The sequence below is a fragment of the Nuphar pumila genome, chromosome 11 (genome assembly GCF_984573655.1).
Source record: "Nuphar pumila chromosome 11, dmNupPumi1.hap1.1, whole genome shotgun sequence".
Lineage (NCBI taxonomy): Eukaryota > Viridiplantae > Streptophyta > Magnoliopsida > Nymphaeales > Nymphaeaceae > Nuphar > Nuphar pumila.
Genome location: NC_143259.1, coordinates 68,324,706 through 68,344,504, shown reverse-complemented (window position 1 = coordinate 68,344,504; position 19,799 = coordinate 68,324,706). Strand labels below are relative to the sequence as shown.

General features: G+C 35.3%; 1 protein-coding gene across 5 annotated transcripts in view; it reads left to right on the top strand.

Moving 5' to 3' along the window:
* LOC149822417 (tRNA synthetase class I (I, L, M and V) family protein) overlaps nucleotides 1–19,799 on the top strand; it is a 124,645-nt gene that overhangs the window by 31,326 nt on the left and 73,520 nt on the right. For all 5 annotated transcript variants that reach the window (XM_089981460.1, XM_089981461.1, XM_089981462.1 and 2 more), the window contains exon 13: nucleotides 2,764–2,897. In XM_089981460.1, coding sequence (XP_089837586.1) covers nucleotides 2,764–2,897 — 134 coding nt within the window. The remainder of the gene's footprint in view (nucleotides 1–2,763; nucleotides 2,898–19,799) is intronic.

Sequence of the window (19,799 nt, the reverse complement as noted above, 5' to 3'; positions counted from 1 at the left end):
GTCAAATATAGATGAACCACAAAAATCACATGACAAAGATGAAAGTTTACATAATTTTCATCAATTAATGGGCTTCTGAATCACACATATATGGACCAAGTATTTGTCAAGAAGAGACCCAGCACTAAGTGGTTGGGAGGCAGAATACACACACACACACAAATTATATGGATACACATTATTTATAAATCATATAAAATGGATGAGTTCAACATCATCACCCACAAAATAGAGGCCTTTGTAGCTTTTTATACAATGAAAAAATTTATCATCCAAATTAGATCAGCATGCATTGGCCAAATTTAGTAAAACGAGGGGGTGATTGTGGTATATAACATCGTAAATTCGTAACACTTGAGAAATAACCACATGATAAAAAAAGTGTGCGAGGGGAGAGAGATTGAGAGAGAGAGAGAGAGGTACACAGACAGCGGGGGTGGGGATTTAGCCGAGAAGAGCGAGAGAGACGAGGGGAAAGAGATTGAGAGAGAGAGGTACACAGAGAGAGGGGGCAAAGGTTTAGCCGAGAAGAGCGAGAGAGACGAGGGGAGAGAGATTGAGAGAGAGAGAGAATGAAGACATACCTCCTTGCCGTGCCGGAATCGCCACGCCAGACTGATCGCCTTGCCGCTGCTGGGTTGGAGACGGAGAAGAGGAGGCGTCGGGGTCGAGAGGAGGAGGCAAAATGTTTTTGCCCTAATCCCCCTCCCAACCCATTTCATCGGGGAACATTTTTTTAAGTCCAAAAATTGGACACTTAAGACCCTGGGTGCGTTGACCACACCTAGGATCGGTTTGACAGCACCGGGTGCTGCACCCACAGCCGCGTCGACGCGGGTGCGGCACCCGGCTGGCCGAATCCCTGTGACATAGGTTAATACTAATGCTAGAAAATGAATGGCCTTCTTCTTATCTAACAGTATCCTTGGATCTTATTTTGGTCTACTGATTGAATTATTTCGAGTTTTTAATTCATTTTCATTTTCTTTGTTAATAAATTGTGTTTGCCATCATTTATGGCGACAAATATGTCACAGGGATTCGGCTAGTAGGGTGCTGCACCCGCGTCGATGCGACTCGACGCGGGTGCGGTCAACCCGACCCTGGGTGCGTTGACTGCACCCAGGGGGAACCCCCGGACCTGTTAAATTATGTATCGATATTTGTAATCTCATATATATATTCATATACATGTATCTCTCTCTCTCTATATATATATTCTTATCCACCCGAAAAGGGCATTTCTGTAAATTCCTGTTTTACGCATATTCCATTTTAGAATATGCTTGTAACCTTTCTTTTTATTTTATTTTTTCCCTTTTATTTTTTCCTTTTTTCTTTTTTCTTTTTTTTTGTATTTCATGCCACATAGGGAGGCTCCCCAAAGAGTCGTTGGGGAGCCTCCAACGGTCACATATGTGACCGTTGGGGGCTCCCAACGACTCTCTTGGGAGCCCCCTATGTGGCTCCTTTGCTTTCTTATAAATAGGGGATTCTCTCTCTTGTATTTTTATGGCTTTGAGTCAAAGCCCAAGTGCTCAATAAAGTGATTCCAATATTTTTTATACCGTTGTGCATTTGTGAGTTGTGCTTTTGTGCACAAGTGTTCTAAAGTGTTCTAATTGTGCATGTGTGCCAAGTTTATTATCAAGAATATTAAGGTCTTGATCTTAGTATCTTATCTAACAGTATCCTTGGATCTTATTTTGGTCTACTGATTGAATTATTTCGAGTTTTTAATTCATTTTCACTTTCTTTGTTAATAAATTGTGTTTGCCATCATTTATGGCGACAAATATGTAACAGGGATTCGGCTAGCAGGGTGCTGCACCCGCGTCGACGCGACTCGACGCGGGTGCGGTCAACCCGACCCTGGGTGCGTTGACTGCACCCAGGGGGAACCCCCGGACCTGTTAAATTATGTATCGATATTTGTAATCTCATATATATATATATTCATATACATATATAGAGATACATATACATATGTACTATGTATATGTATCTCTCTCTCTCTTTATATATATATATATTCTTATCCACCCGAAAAGGGCATTTCTGTAAATTCCTGTTTTACGCATATTCCATTTTGGAATATGCTTGTAACCTTTCTTTTTATTTTATTTTTTCCCTTTTATTTTTTCCTTTTTTCTTTTTTGTTTTTTTTTGTATTTCATGCCACATAGGGAGGCTCCCCAAAGAGTCGTTGGGGAGCCTCCAACGGTCACATATGTGACCGTTGGGGGCTCCCAACGACTCTCTTGGGAGCCCCCTATGTGGCTCCTTTGCTTTCTTATAAATAGGGGATTCCCTCTCTTGTATTTTTATGGCTTTGAGTCAAAGCCCAAGTGCTCAATAAAGTGATTCCAATATTTTTTATGCCGTTGTGCATTTGTGAGTTGTGCTTTTGTGCACAAGTGTTCTAATTGTGCATGTGTGCCAAGTTTATTATCAAGAATATTAAGGTCTTGATCTTAGTATCTTGTTGAAGATACTTTTAGAGGACCCCCTTTTCTCTCTCTCTCTCTCTATATATATATATATATAATTTTTTTTTACATTTTTGCCCCTGCCGAACCCCCGCACCCAAGGTTTTTGAAAGTGCTGCATCCGCGCACCCGCACACCCGCACCTGCACCCGCACCCGCACCCGCACCCACACCCATGTGACATAGGCATGTAGTACAAATGTATTTTGTATTCTAAGCCTGTCTAACATGTTAAGTTTAGGAGAATTTATGCAGCTTTTTCTTTTTTGTGCAGGTTTTTGATTGCTGGTTTGAGAGTGGCTCCATGCCTTATGCATACATTCATTACCCCTTCGAAAATGTGGAGCTTTTTGAAAACAATTTCCCAGGACATTTTGTAGCTGAGGGGCTTGATCAAACACGTGGATGGTCTGCCTTTCACCATTAAGATCGATCTTTTGGTTTTTCCAATGTTGAAGTGCTAGCCAAGATATAATAGTTTCTGTCTATGTTGTATTCTTGCTTTCTGTATGCTGGAAATCCTAATGCCTTTGCTACAGTTCGTGTTCTTTTTGTGTTGTGTAAGAAACTTGCTTGAGTGTGAGTTCCTGTTCTTGTTTGATGGAAGTTCTGTTGTTATTATTGTTGCTAATTCTTAAAACTATTTTTTAGTTATAATTGTTGATGATTCCTGTTAAAATTGTACATAGCTGGGGTATTCTCTTACATTATTTATCCTGTTATAATGCCCAGCTCTATCTTATTGGGTTGAGAAAAGATCTGTGGTTTGTTCAAGTTATTCAGATTTCTAATATATAAATTTTCTATTTCAGGGATTAAAACACTTGTTTTTTTGCTTGTAACTAGTGCAGTAGTTGTGTAATATTGACATAATCAATACGTTGTTTTTGATCGACATATAGATGCTATGTTAAAGAAAACCTCAAACTATCTTTAAGTGTTTTTTGCGTGATTGGAAAATAGGCATTAGAACAGCTTCTCACACTTTTCTTTGTCCACATGTACACTGGAACTTTTCTTTTGGATTTAGTATTTATTTAGTTGTTAGCATGTTGATGAACCATAAGAGAGAGAAAGGCCATTTTCTAATCAAGTATATAATTTGTTTGTGATATGTTCTTGTAGGCAGTTTTGGTTCAGAGAGTTGTCATCAGGTGATTTATTGTGTGCATGATTTTTCTTTTCTTATTATCTGGAAAAAGTTGTATGAATGGACAATGGATGTAAATCATAGCATGAGTGCATGGCGTAACAGATCAAATCAATGGAGTTCACAAAATGAGTTTCCCTTTTTCTAGTCTACACTTATCTCAAAAAAATTATATTTGCTTCCAAATCTTATGATGAACCTGATTTGGTGTGAGACTGTCATTCACACGTGTGCGTGTCTGCATTGTCATTCATAAGATGGTCACCTAGCTAGTCCGCCATGCCTTGACCCAGCATAATCTTTGCACGTAATCATTCTACCAATTCAGGTTTCCTTGTATATTTTACTTTATGGTCAAAGCTGGTTGTACTCCCCGGTGGGCAGGGGGTTGGGTCCTTGAGGGTTTTACGAACCGGAAGCCAGCCAATGTGCGGTCAATGATGGGGTGGGGGGGGCTTCACCTTAAATTATCCAAAAAAAAGTGAAGTTTCGGATGGAATCTGACTATTTTTGTCAATTTTCTTGCATCTTCTCTTGATGAAAGATTGGTTGTGATTTATGCAAAAGTTTTATGTTTTTGAGTTGATTGAATGGACAGCAGTAAGCTGCTATCTTTATTGGTCTCTGTTGTTCTATTGAAGTCTATATTTGCTTCAACATTACAACCTTGAGACTTGTGATTTATTTTATTCTTTTGTTGGAAAACTCATTATGGTTTTCTTTGGCATGTGGAGGTTTATAAATTCATCCTCTGAGTTGGAATTTACCTGCTTACCTCTGCCATCCTTGTTTCTGCATTTTGCTTCCACCATAGCTTGGCCTTTCTTCCTCTGTTGTCTTCCCATACGCTAAGAACTTTAATCTGGTTACATCTTTGTAAGATAAGTCTGGAATGCTCAGAGGTTTGTCTTTAAGTTGCTAAATCATTTACTGCGAAGATAAACTTGAATGAGGATAACCAGCTCAATCTATGCAGCTTAAGTTTTATAGATCCTTTATCATCAGCTATTATAGGTGATATCTATGAAATTTCACTTATAAGGTTCATGTGGGGGAAATGGCTGTTTTTTTTCCTGGTCACGATTGTAAACTAGAAGGGAATTTAACCTCCTCAACAGACAAGTGGATGCCTTCTATTCTTTATTTTCTTATTGTTCTTTCTTGGAGGGAGGTTTGTTTTTGTGTTATATGTGAAAATCTTGTAATGAAATATGCGGAAGAATCCAAGAATGCTAAAGCATTCACTATGTCCCACACGGACAAATGCAACAAGCATAAGAGAGAAAATCCACTAAGGGATACACATGAAAAATAATATCACTATTATTGAAGAGGAGCTCTCAAGAGCCATACCACATACATGGGGGGTTCCCTCTATTTATAAGAAAAGGAGACCAAAGGGGCTCCCAATAGAGTCGTTGGGAGCCCCCAACGGTCACATATGTGACCGTTGGGGGCTCCAACGACTCCATTGTGGGGCCCCTTTTCGGTATCCAAAAAATACAATTTTAAAAATAAAAAGAAAAATAAAAAATAGTAAAATAAGAGAAACAAAATAAGTACCCCTATGGGGTACTTTGTGAAATGACCATAATACCCCTATCGGGTATTATGGTATTATTACATATGTTTTAACACCCCCCCTCAAACTTTACGGGGGAATGACCGAAAGTTTGCCAAGAAGGAACAAGAAGCGAGGAGCAGGTAGGGCTTTGGTAAAGAAATCTGCAAGTTGATATTCTGAAGTGACATATGGCAGTGTAACTGTCCCACGAAGATATTCATCACGTACATAATGACAGTCCATCTCAATATGTTTAGTCCTTTCATCAAAGGTGTGGTTGCTGGCAATATAGATGGCACTTTTGTTGTCGCAACAAAGCTTCGAAGCACCGGTAATTTCGACTCCCATATCTTGAAGAAGACTTCGAAGCAACACAAGCTCCATTATAGTGGTTGCCATAGCCCTGTATTCTGCTTCAGTAGAAGACAATGAGACTTTCTGCTGTTTTTTGCACCTCCAAGCAATTAGCGAATCTCCTAGAAACACACAAAAGCCAGTAGTTGAGATTCGATCATTTGGGTTTCCTCCCCAGTCAGCATCAGTATAAGCCAGTAAATCTAAGGAAGAGATTGAGGATAGGAATAGCCCTTTAGTCAAAGTATTTTTAATATATCGAATGATCCGGAGCACTGCACTCATATGCACAGATGTAGGAGCATGCTGAAATTGGCTTGCAGAGTGCACAGCATGAGCAATATCGGGCCTGGTGATAGTCAGATAGGTGAGGGAGCCTATGAGTTGCCTGTAGGGCGTAGGATCATCCAGCAGAACTCCATCCTCCAGTCGTAGTTTAGCATTGATAACCTCGGGAGTCTCCACCTTTTTATCATCTGAAATCCCAGATTTGGAACATATGTCTGCAACAAGCTTCATCTGTGATAATATATACCCTCGAGGAGAGTATGCAACTTCTATACCAAGAAAGTACCTGAGAAAACCCAGATCAGACATATCAAAATTATGTTTTAACATATTTTTAACTTTAAGAATACCACTTTCATCATTGCCAGTGATGATCATATCATCAACATAAAGCAGAAGGATGATGATACTATTACCTGCATGTTTAACAAAAAGAGCAGTGTCAGTATAACATGAGCGAAATCCCAATTGTAACATGATAGCACTAAATCTATCATACCAAGCCTTAGGGGCTTGTTTAAGACCATATAAGGCTTTTAATAACCGAAGGGTTTGACCTTGGTTAACACTGATTCCCGGCGGAGGGTCCATATATACTTCTTCATTCAACTGACCATTAAGAAAGGCATTTTTAACATCTAATCGGAATATAGGCCATTTCTTAGATGATGCTACCGCAATTAAAGTTGTAACGCTTGTCATGCGAGCCACGGGAGCAAAAGTCTCCTCATAATCGATGCCATATTCTTGTGAGTATCCCTTAGCAACTAATCTAGCTTTATAACGCTCTAGGGAACCATCACTTTTTGTTTTGACTTTGCAGACCCATCGACATCCTATAGCTTTCTTATTTGGAGGAAGGTGAACTATTTCCCAAGTTTTAGCTTTATTTAAAGCATCTAGTTCAACTTTCATTGCTTCAACCCAATGAGGTATACTTTTTGCTTGATTATAATGGGAGGGTTCATAGTAAGAATGCAAGGCTATTAGACAAGCTCTATATTTAGGTGAAAGAGTTTCATATGAGACAAACCTATTAGGTGGAATTGATTCTGTAGAAGAACGCCTAAGGGAGGTTTCTTCGAGGGGTTCATTAAGCCGCAAGAATTTTTCTAAAGCACTAATAGGTTGGGCTTCCTCACGTCGAGTGTATACTTGGAGATTGTCACCATTAGTTGGTGATACATCATCACGAGAATCATGAGTATTTTCTAAAATTTCCGGATGACTCAAAGAGTCATCATTTGAATCTTCTAAAAGATCATTGATAAACATATAATCAATTTCATTTGATTTTTCCAATATGTCAAATCCATTTTCATCTTCTAAAACGGTTACATCTTTGGAGACAAATAACTTATTGTTTTTATGATCAAAGCATCTATAGCCTTTTTGATTTTCACCATATCCTAAAAATACACATTCTATTGCTTTAGGTGACAATTTATCTCTTTTATGTAAAAGAACAAAGCATTTACATCCAAAAATCCGAAGACGATTGTAGTCGGGTGTCATATTAAAAAGTTTTTCATAAGGAGAGATATTATTCAATTTTGAAGATGGCATCCTATTGATTAAATAGGTGGAGGTTAACACGGCTTCGGCCCAAAAATTTTTAGGAATATTTTTAGAAATGAGTAAGGATGTGGTTTCCAAAATATGCCTATGTTTTCTTTCCGCTAGACCGTTTTGTTGAGGAGTTCTTGGGCAAGATTTTTGATGACAAATGCCATGTTGTTTTAGATATGATTGAAAATCATTTGATAAGTACTCTCCACCCGAATCGGATCTAAGAATGGATATTTTACTTTGAAATTGATTTTGAATTTTTGCATGGAATTCTTTAAAGAAGTTAAAAACTTCCGATTTAAAGTTAAGAAAATAAATCCATACATATCTAGTATAATCATCAATAAAAGTAACATAATATGAATAACCACCTTTAGATAGAACCGGAGATGACCCCCAAACATCGGAATGCACCAATTCAAAAGGTCTTGTTGTCACAAAGGATCTAATAGGAAAAGGAGTAGACTTCATTTTGCCAAAAATGCAATCTTTGCAATTGATATCTTTTTCTTTACAAAACTTGTGTCCAAAAGGAAAAAGATACATTTTAGAGTAACTTGGATGTCCAAGCCTTTTATGCCAAGTTTCAATATTTTTGTCTTGGACATAAGTACAAAATGAGGTATTTGGAAGCATTAAATTATCCATAAAATAAAGGTCTCCCTTCCTATGGCCTTGCCCAATCCGCTTCCCGGACCGGAGATCCTGCACAAAGCACCCTTGGGATGAGAAAGATATTTCACATCCATGGTCGGCTATTTGAGAAACGGAAAAGAGGTTAAGATTTAATTTTGGAACTATTCTAACTTTTGGAACAAGGAAATTTTGAACATTTTTAGAATCAAGAGTTCCAACACCATTTATTTTGAGAAAGGTTCCATCGGCCGTAGAGACACAAGACATTTTTGAATTGGTGTGCACATTGGTTAATGCATTTTCATGAGGGGTCATGTGAAAAGAAGCTCCGGAATCTAAAATCCAAGAGTACGTACCGGGAGGTGATGATGAGGCAATTGCGGCACTGGAGGTGGAAGAAGTAGCCTTTAGAATTTGTTGGAGAGCCAAGGAAATTTGTCCAAGAGTATCTTTGAGATCCCCGTTCTTGCCGTCATCTTCTTTGGTGGATGATTCTTCAACGGAAGCCACCTTTGGCTTGAATGCTCCATTTAGCTTTGGGCAAACATGTTTAATATGTCCTGGCTCATAACAATGATGACATATAATCATTTTTCTCCCACCACTCCCTTGCTTACCAAAATGAGGTGGTTTGTATGTTTTGATATGATTGCCGGGTTTAGATACGACAAGAACTTCATCAATGCTTTTACCCATATTATGTCTAGTCTCTTCTTGAGTAATCTCGGCAATAGCCTCTTCTAAGGGAGGAAACGTGGATCTACGGAGGAGTGAGGATCTAACTTGTTAAAATTCGGGACGAAGCCCAAATAAAAATTGAAACAATCTATCTTGTTCCATTTGTTTTTGTCTTAGTACCACATCCTCCATAAATACCCATTTAGGCTCTAAAAGAGCCAATTCATCCCACAAAGGATTTAGAGCACTATAATAGTCTTGTATGCTCATGTCACCTTGTTTTGTGGTTCTCACTTTTTCTTGCAAAAAATAAGCTCTTGCAAGATCTTTTTGGGTAAACATACCCTTCATAAAAAACCAAGCTTCATTTGCCCGGCGGAATTTAGCAATATTTGCACATACCTTAAGTTCAACATTATTCATAAACCATGCTAGGATTTTTGCATGGTTACTCTCCCAATCTTCCATTTGATGATGATAGTCTTCAATAGCCTTGAGACGATTCAAGTGCTTTCTCTTGATCTTCTTCCATCTTTGTGAGCTTAAGTTGGGGTTCCGGAATGGTCCCCATTACATAACCCCAAAGCTTCTTCCTTTTGAGATTATTCTCCATTGCGGATGCCCACATCATGTAATTTTTCCCATTGAGCTTGAATGATAGATCGATCTTGACTTCCATTGCTACAAAATTGAGGTGAGAGAGAAAAAAAAAGTAGAGAGATACACGATTTTACCTTAGAAGATCGTATGGCTCTGATACCATGAAATGAAATATGCGGAAGAATCCAAGAATGCTAAAGCATTCACTATGTCCTACACGGACAAATGCAACAAGCATAAGAGAGAAAATCCACTAAGGGATATACGAAAGGCCTTATAAAAAGGCTACACACATGAAAAATAATATCACTATTATTGAAGAGGAGCTCTCAAGAGCCATACCACATACATGGGGGGTTCCCCCTATTTATAAGAAAAGGAGACCAAAGGGGCTCCCAATAGAGTCGTTGGGAGCCCCCAACGGTCACATATGTGACCGTTGGGGGCCCCAACGACTCCATTGTGGGGCCCCTTTTCGGTATCCAAAAAATACAATTTTAAAAATAAAAATAAAAATAAAAAATAGTAAAATAAGAGAAACAAAATAAGTACCCCTATGGGGTACTTTGTGAAATGACCATAATACCCCTATCGGGTATTATGGTATTATTACATATGTTTTTACAAATCTAAGTATATAAAAATGTGGAGAGGATATTGTAATGAAATACAAGTGCAAAGAACAATGTCATAAAATTCACTACAATAAGACACAAATACATAAGTAAGATGTCTCTAATGGACTAAATACAATGTGCCACAAAGAGCAAACACCAAACACACACAAAGTGAGGAGAGAGCTAAAATATAAGAAATAATGTATTAAGAAATGCTTGAAAAAGCATTAAGAATGAAGGGGTATTCACCCCTTATTTATACAACACATGGGACCAAGAAGAGCTCCCATATAGAAAGAAAGTAAATATACTATCAAGAACAACTTTACTAAAGCGGTCATTCCAAGCTTTTGAAGCTTGTTTAAGACAATAAAGGGATTTATTAAGCTTAAAGATTTTTTCTTTTTCTATCTCATGATCCGGCGGAGTATCATATAGACTTCTTCACAAAAATCTCCATTTTAAAAAATATTTTTGACATCTAATTAGTAGATATGCCATTGTTAAGTCATCTTAGCAACCGGAACAAAAGTTTTCTCATAATCATTTTCATATTTTTGTGCATATCCCTTCACAACTAACCTAGCTTTATATCTTTTTAGTGTCCCATCACTTTTAGTTTTGACTTTATAAACTCTTTTACTCCCAATAGCCTTTTTTTCTCCAAAGGCGACTTACAATTTTCTAAGTATTAGCTTCGTTGAGTGCTTCTAATTCTAGTGTCATAGCATCTATCAAATGTGAATGTTGCTTAGCTTCTTTAAAGTTGGAAGGCTCATGATAGGGATGATTCATCATTAAACAAGTTCTATAATTTGGAGAAAAAGAATCATATGACACAAACTTTTGAGGAGGTCTACTACTCCTAGAGGATCGTCTAGGTAGGGATTCCTCTACTTGGTCCTCTAAGGAAAGATTTTGTGAATACATGTCAAAAACATTTTGATGTTCATTTGTATACCATTAGGATTCTCACTAGGAGATTCATCTCTTTGATGAGAATGGTTATCACAAACAATTTCATTATCACAAATTGTATCATTAGAATGAATAGTCAACATCTTCCTTGGGTTTTTAATATTCAAATCCATTTTGTCTTCAAGAAAAGTCACATTTCTTGAAACATAAAGTTTATTATTTTTAACATCATAACACCTATATCTTTTTTATTTTCACCATAGCCAATAAAAGCACATCCAAGCGCTTTTGGTGAGAGTTTGTCTTGTCCTTGAAAAAGCACAAAACATTTGCAATCAAATATTCTTAATCTTTTGAAATCCGAAGATATTTTAAATCATTTTTTCAAAGGGAGAAGCATTTTTTAAAGATGCGGATGGCAACCTATTTATAAGATATATTGCGGAAAGAGGGGATTCGGCCCAAAAATTCTTTAAAACATTTTTAGAAATGAGAAGGGTTTTTGTGGTTTCAATGAGATGCTTATGCTTTCTTTTGGCAAGGCCATTTTGTTGAGGAGTTTTGAGACAAGATCTTTGATAAATAATACCATTTTGTTTAAGATAATTTTGAAATTCTTTTCACATCTATTCTCTTCCAGAATCAGATCTAAAGATAACTATATTATTTTTCCAAGAATACATATTTGAAGATAGAAAAAACATCATATTTGTTTTTAATGTAGTAAACCCAAGTGTATTTAGTGTAATCGTCATTAAAAACAACTTAATATGAATATCCTTCTTTAGATATGACAGGTTCTGGTCTCCATACATCTGAATTCTCTAGCTCAAAGGGTCTTTTTGAAATGAAGTTGCTATGTTGAAAAGGAAGGGAATGCATTTTTCCAAGAATACAATCAACAACAACAACAACAACAACAACAACGCCTTCATCCCAAAACAATTGGGGTCGGCGATATGAACCAAAAAAGAAAATCATTCTGGGTCTTCCACAAGAATCCTTCTCCTCCAATCATTTCTATCCAATGCCATGTCCTCGGTGAGGTTCAAAACATTCATATCCTTTCCTATCATCTCCATCCAAGTCTTTTTAGGCCTACCCCGACCTCTTTTAACTAATATATTTTTCCATTTCTCCATCCTTCTAACTGGAGCATCATTAGGCCTTCGCTGAATATGTCCAAACCATCGTAAACGATTCTCTCACATCTTATTTTCAATGGGTGCAATGCCTACCTTCTTACGTATCTTCTCGTTTCGAATCTTATCTTTTATTGTATTTTCACACATCCATCTAAGCATACGCATCTCAGCTACACTCATTTTTTGAATATGATGTCTCTTGGCAGCCCAACATTCCGTACCATATAGTAAAGCGGGCCTAATTGTCGTCCTATAAAACTTTTCCTTCAACCGCAATGGCATTCTACGATCGCACAACACTCCAGTTGCACTTTTCCATTTCATCCACCCAACCTTTATCCTATGATTTACATCTCCATCAATTTCTCCATACTTTTGAATGATAGATCCCAAATATTTGAAACAATCATCCACCGATATTTCTTGTTCACCAAGCTTCACTATACTGCCATCACTACTTCGTTGCTTACTAAACCGACATTTCATATATTTTGTCTTACTCTTACTCAACTTAAAACCTCTTGCTTCCAATGTCTATCTCCATAATTCTAACTTAGCATTAACCTCAGCTCTAGACTCATCAATCAAAACAATATCATCAGCAAACAACATACACCACGACACATTTTCTTGAATTGATCTCGTAAGCTCATCCATCACTATAGCAAATAGGGAAGGGCTTGTAACCCAACCGTTATAGGAAAATTGGTTGTCACCCCTCCACAAGTGCGGACATTGGTTACTACTCCTTCGTACATATCTTTAATTATACTAATGTACTTGAGAGAAACACCTTTCTTCATCATTGTCCACCAGAGAACTGTAAGGAAACAACTTTGAATACATTACGTTCAATAATGAACCAATAAACGTGCACATGAAGTGCGAATACACCCACCCACTAATGGGTAAACAAAAGCATGTAATGTGCCAACACATAAACCCAGGAAGGAGCAAAGCCACAAAGGCTACAATATATACATCTTCATTATGTGGAAGGGGGTAAAAACCCCTTATTCTACAGGAGGGAGAGCCCTCAAATATATAGAGAGAGAACAAATGAGAGAGAGGGGCCATTGGGGCTCCCTTCTAGTCGTTGGGAGCCCCAACGACTAGAAGGGTGCCCCCCCCAATGGTCCTTCTATTTTGTAATAAAAAGAGAAAAAAAAAGAAATAAAAAGAAGAAAAATAAAATGTAAAAAATACAACCATATTTCAATTGAAACATGTGTAAAAGGAAAAAAGACAAAAGTACCCTTATCGGGTTTTACATTGATATGTCAATATATATATTTGTATATGTATAGAGATATATATGTACATATATACATAGTGTATATGTACATCTCTCTCTCTCTCTCTCTCTATATATATATATATATATATATATATATATATATATATATATATATATATATATATATATATATGAAAAGTTACATTTTAACACCCTCCCTCAATCTTTGCGTGGGGAAACGAAAAGATTGAAGAATACACGAGGAAAAATCTTCAAGGCTTCAAGAATCTTCAGTAATGATGCCATGGAGATTTGCAAATATCTTCCTCTAATTGACTTTAATGGAGAGCATCTTCTATGATCTATCCAAGGTACTTCTTTTCATTTTTTCTTCAAGATCCCGTGGAACAAACCAAAAAAAGGTCCACGTAAAAGATATCTTTGCACTTTAATCAAGTGAAATATTTCAAACAAGATGAATTAACCAAAAACCATATCATATGATTCATCCAAAAGTAATGGTGCAAAAAGATGTTCTATGCATAGTAAAAACACAATTATTTTATTTGAAGCACAGGATTTGACTGAACAAGATAATTACTTATGTATGCAAAATGATTTTAGAAAACCAATTTTCATAATCATATACCATGTTAAAGAGTGAGCGAAAACGAATTACAAGAATGCATAGTGCATTCATAAGGTCCAACATTGGACAAACATAACCTCATAATGAGGAATAACACAATGGTCAACTAAGGGACACCACAAGAAGCCTACGAAGAGGCATAAGTTGCACATAATTTATTGAATGAGGGCCTAAAGGCCATAATGAGCATATGTATATAATATCATGAAATGAATCAACACTTAAAAGGGTCATTAATGAACATGCTTCAATCATACTTTAGTCAAGTAATATTACTTGAGCTTACAAGATAGAAAGACAAGTGTTATTGATTTTAGCAATTCTTTTGAAAGCGATTTCAAGAAGGAAATGCTCAAGAGCATAAAAGGAGTGTATAAAACATAAGAGTTCAAAAGGTTTTAAGTCCACTATGAGGCAAAATAATGAGTGTTATTTGAGTAGAGAACCTTACACATTTAGGATTATCTCACTCAAATGATTGCAATTACAAAAACTCATTTTGCATATCAAATACAAAGGTGGCCAAAACCATAAGCACTTAATATATAGATTAAATGTCAAAAAATTCAATTTGATTTTAAAATATGCATATTAATGATATAATTCACTTGTATCTTTAAAAGACAAAATATGAATGAAATTTCATAAATTTCAGCAATAGTTCATCCACTACAAACAACTACCTCATTAGTTCTCCAAAACCCACAAATCAAGTGTATAAGTTATTAGAACAAAAACATAATCATAATGCCATTAAAGGCCAAAAGATACACACAAAGGTGTATAAACACATCTTGTCTACATGTAATAATACTTGAAATGAGTGTATCAACGACAAGAACAAGAGAATACACGCCAATATGGACCAAAAGCATCTCTTATCTTCGTAAAAGGACTCAAAATCAAGTATGTTTAGCTACTAGAACAAGAGTATCAAGCCAACCATGGGCTAAAACACAATACATCTCTTGTCTACATAAAATGACACTTGAAATGTGTGAAAGAAGCTAATCATGGGCATACATCTCAGCGACTAGAATAAGGACACAAATGCTAACATGGACTAAAATCACACACCATGGTGTGAATCAACGTGTCTTGTCTACATATAATAACACTCAAGACAAGTGTGTTCAACTATTAGACCAAGAGAACAAAGCCAATAAAGGGCTGCCAACAAAGGGCTACCAACACACAAAGGTGTAATAAAGATATGATGATACTTAGATAAGAGTTATAAAAGGAGAAGACTTTTGAGGCAATAAGACTTGTAATGACAAACATATAACAAATAAAACATTGATTTTAATATACCTTAAAACATTTAAGGTTCCAACAATCATATATTCATCACAAGTTCACATAATTAAAAGCATCCATAAAAACAATGGCCAAAAATAAATGAGTGACACACTCATAATTAGAGATCACATAACAAGTCATTTTAGGGTCAAACTACAAGTTGACAACCTAAAATGACATAACACGAGGTGCCCATAACTCACCTCAACAAACATCTCTAAAAAAACAATAATAAGGCCAAACAAATGATGCATCAAAAAACAACCTGTGATGAATAAATATAAATGTCATAAAAAGGCAAAAAACACTTTAAGGAAACATTTTCCAAATAAAGATCCAACATAATCAATCACAACAATAATTTTGCATAAACACGAATTATGCTTCATCATGATCAAATCTTCAAAAAGAAGTCATTTATATCAAAAGACTTATTTATGCCATAAATACAACATAAAATATTAAGCAACGTCACGTGCAAGAACCGATTTGGAATAATCCAAGAATCAAATCAAGCCTTTAACTATGATAGATATAAAGTGCAATTATATGCACATCAAATGATAATAGATGCATTTTTACGCAATACAAGATGTCGAGTGACAATAATCTTAATATGAGCAAATAACAGATTTAGGGCAACATAAACATTCATAAAGATGGTAAGATTATGAAGTTTGAAAATCTCATGAAAACCACTATTGTAACTTTAAAAATGATGTTATACTCATAAGAAGATTACAAGGACCGAAAGGCCTCTCAAAGAGAGCCCAAACACATAATCCTCAAAGGAAGGTACACACGAAAAAAAGAAAAACTTTATTAAAGTGGGAGAAATGCCAACAAAGAAGAATAATAAGATTGCACTATGGCATAAAGCAAACATTTATTGATGAAGAGAAATTCATAATTTTATCAAAAACATATGACTTAATAGGTTATAACCAACTTCTAATGCAATAAGTATGCACCAAACATTAACGAAGACCATAAATTTTATAATGAAACACTCTTGAAATTAAATTGAGGAATCTTTTAAGAGTAAAAAGATGCAAAGAGAATAACCATATTTCATAAGATCATTTTAAAAACTTAATTCAACCGGTAATATAAAATGCCTTCTTAGTCAAATATTGCTCATATGAAAATGATACATTAGGTAGGTGAATCAAAACTTAATTAGGATTTTTTCACAGATAATATATGTCAATCATTTTTCAAAGAGACACACAATATTATGAGAAGCTTCATATAAGATTTTTTAGTGGATAAACACATACCTTCAATACGAACCAATCAACTATGATGAGAGAGTATGCGATCAATAAATTTACACTACATATCTCATAAATATTTTAACATAACTTTTTTAAAGACTTACCTTTCATATAAAAGGTATTCTTATAAACAAAATTAGGTATAAAATATAAGTTCAAAACTCCAATGGTCATAAATTTTTACCGACCCATTAAATCATGTTTTGAGCAATCATATATTTAATTTTTCGAAAAAACAAGTTCACCGGTTTTAAAAAATTTCAAAGAAAGACATACGAAAATGTATAGTGTACGAAAAGAGTTAAATGGAATGTTAAGAATCCAAACTCATAATGACAAAGAGAACACATATGCAAAACATATCTAATTCTTCATAATGCACGACACTTAAAGGAATGACATGCATACCAAATAACTTTAAGAAAAAAAGAGTGAGAGAAATGAAAACTTCACCATTTTTCTTTAAAATTTCTTTAATAGCATGCTTCCCGATGCAACAAAGAACAACTCGATTCCAACCGTGCTCTGATACCATGTAAGGAAACAACTTTGAATACATTAGGTTCAATAATGAACCAATAAACGTGCACATGAAGTGCGAATACACACACCCACTAATGGGTAAAAAAAAGCACGTAATGTGCCAACACATAAGCCCACGAAGGGGAAAAGCCACAAAGGCTACAAAATATACATCTTCATTATGTGGAAGGGGGTAAAAACCACTTATTCTACAAGAGGGAGAGCCCTCAAATATATAGAGAGAGAACATATGAGAGAGAGGGGCCATTGGGGCTCCCTTCTAGTCGTTGGGAGCCCCAACGGTCAATGACCGTTGGGGCTCCCAACGACTAGAAGGGTGGGGCCCCCAATGGTCCTTCTATTTTGTAATAAAAAGAGAAAATAAAAAGAAATAAAAAGAAGAAAAATAAAATGTAAAAAATACAACCATATTTCAATTGAAATATGTGTAAAAGGAAAAAAGACAAAAGTACCCTTATCGGGTTTTACAATGATATGTCAATATATATATATTTGTATATGTATAGAGATATATATGTACATATATACATCTCTCTCTCTCTATATATGAAAAGTTACATTTTAACAAGAACATCCCTAGGTACTCTATCGTATGCCTTCTCCAAATCAATAAAAACCATATGCAAATCTTTGTTCCTCTCTCTATATCTCTCAATAAGTTGTCTAAGAAGATGTATAACTTCCATAGTTGATCTTCCAGGCATAAAACCAAATTGATTCTTCGATATCATGACAACCTTCCTCAACCTATACTCAATCACCCTCTCCCAAAGTTTCATAGTATGACTCATGAGTTTTATACCACGATAGTTTGTGCAATCTTGTATATCACCCTTATTCTTATATAGAGGCACCAAAGTACTCTTTCTCCACTCATTAGGCATCTTATTTGTCCGCCAAATCTTGTTAAAAAGATTTGTCAACCATTCTAAACCTTTCTCACCCAAGCATTTCCAAGCCTCGATAGGTATACCATCTGGGCCAACTGCCCTTCTTGATTTCATTTTCTTCAAAGCCTCTGCAATTTCTTTCTTTTGAATCTTGCGCATGAAGTCACAATTCATCTCAAGATTGCATGTAAATTCCTTTTCATTACAAAAAATTTCAAAAAAAGGAAAAAGATACATCTTAGAGAGACTAGGATGACCAAGTGGTGTGAGTTTTATGAAATCACTTTTTTAAAACAATATTTTTAATAAAAATCAAGTGAAAGCCAGACACCAAAAATATAAAAACCGGCTCGCACGAGTGGAGTGGTGGAGTCCGGGTCGATCTTAGGAAACGGGAAATACTTTGTATTCAAACATACAATCTAAACTACACTTTATTGCCTTGAAAAATTAAAAGAAAAATTAAAATTTAATTAACTAAATAAACAAAAAAATACTGCTCCTGCAAAGGGCTTAAACAAATAATTAAAGTGCCTTATTACAAACCCAAATGAATTGAATTGAATAAAATAAAGCTTATTCTAAAAATAAAAGAAAGTCTTCGGTGCTATGAGGCTTTTAGTCCCTTCTTGAATTGATTTGCTTCTCTTTGTCCTTCCCTCTTTAGGTAATGCTTGTTTTCTTGAACTTTTGATTTTCTGAGGGCTCTCTGAGGGCATTTCTGAGGGCTTGAGGGGACCTCGGAGGGTACTTCAAGGGCACGAAAAGGGCTTCACCGCACGTCCAACGCTTCTCTGCGAAACACAAAAACAAGAAACAAAGCAGTACGAATAGAACTAAACAAGAATTAATTAACTAATGACTAAAAAAATTCAGTAAAAATAAGAATTAAACTAACTAAACTAAACTAAAAACAATAACTAACCTATGAACAAACTATTGTAACAACCTGACACTAAATGACAAAATAGCAAAACCACCTATCTAACTACACAAAGACTAATTTGTTAACAAACTAATTCAAGAAACTAATTAATTCAAGAAATCAACTAATAACTAATTGAACTAATTCAACATAACCTATATGTTGTACGGATTATGAATGTAAACTAATAACTAAAACTGAAAACATAAAATTACCTTGAACTATGCTAAAAAAAATCAAATGCCATAAAATAAAAACCGGCTACCCTAATGTTAACTACATATGCATGTTAAATAAAAATTACTAACTTTAGAATTAACTAACATGAATTTAATATGATCTAAACTGACTAAAATAACTATGAATTGTCCTAAGCTACGGCCACACACGCAATACATAAACTAAAACTATGTTAGATATTAAGCAAAACCGCAATTTGCACGGATCATGGAAATCGACTACTAATTTTAATGACTAGTTAAACTAATTAACTTCAATCAAACTAATCTATACTAACATTAACTACAAAATTAATCCTGATCTAATTGCTGGAAAAACAAAATTCAATGTGAATTAAAGCTAAGAAAAATGCACTATTCAAAAATCGGCTAACTTAAGCATACTAAAAAAAACTATAATTGCATAAAACCGGCTATTTCTAATATAATCTATAAAAAGAAAATTTGCTGGAAATAAAATAAAATAAAACTAACTATTTATTGACAAAAAAAATGCCTAACTTTAATCTAAGCTATTCTAACAAAGAACGATAATGCAATAAAAGAAGATATATCGGCTAATAAAGAAAAACAATATTTAATTGATCTAAAGAACACCGAAATAAACAAAACATGAAACACGTTATTCTAGACTAGATCTAACCTAAACCTAATCAAGAAACACGAGAATATGCGAAACCCTATGCTAAAACTAATGATCCAATGAAATCCAGATTATCTAATATTTAA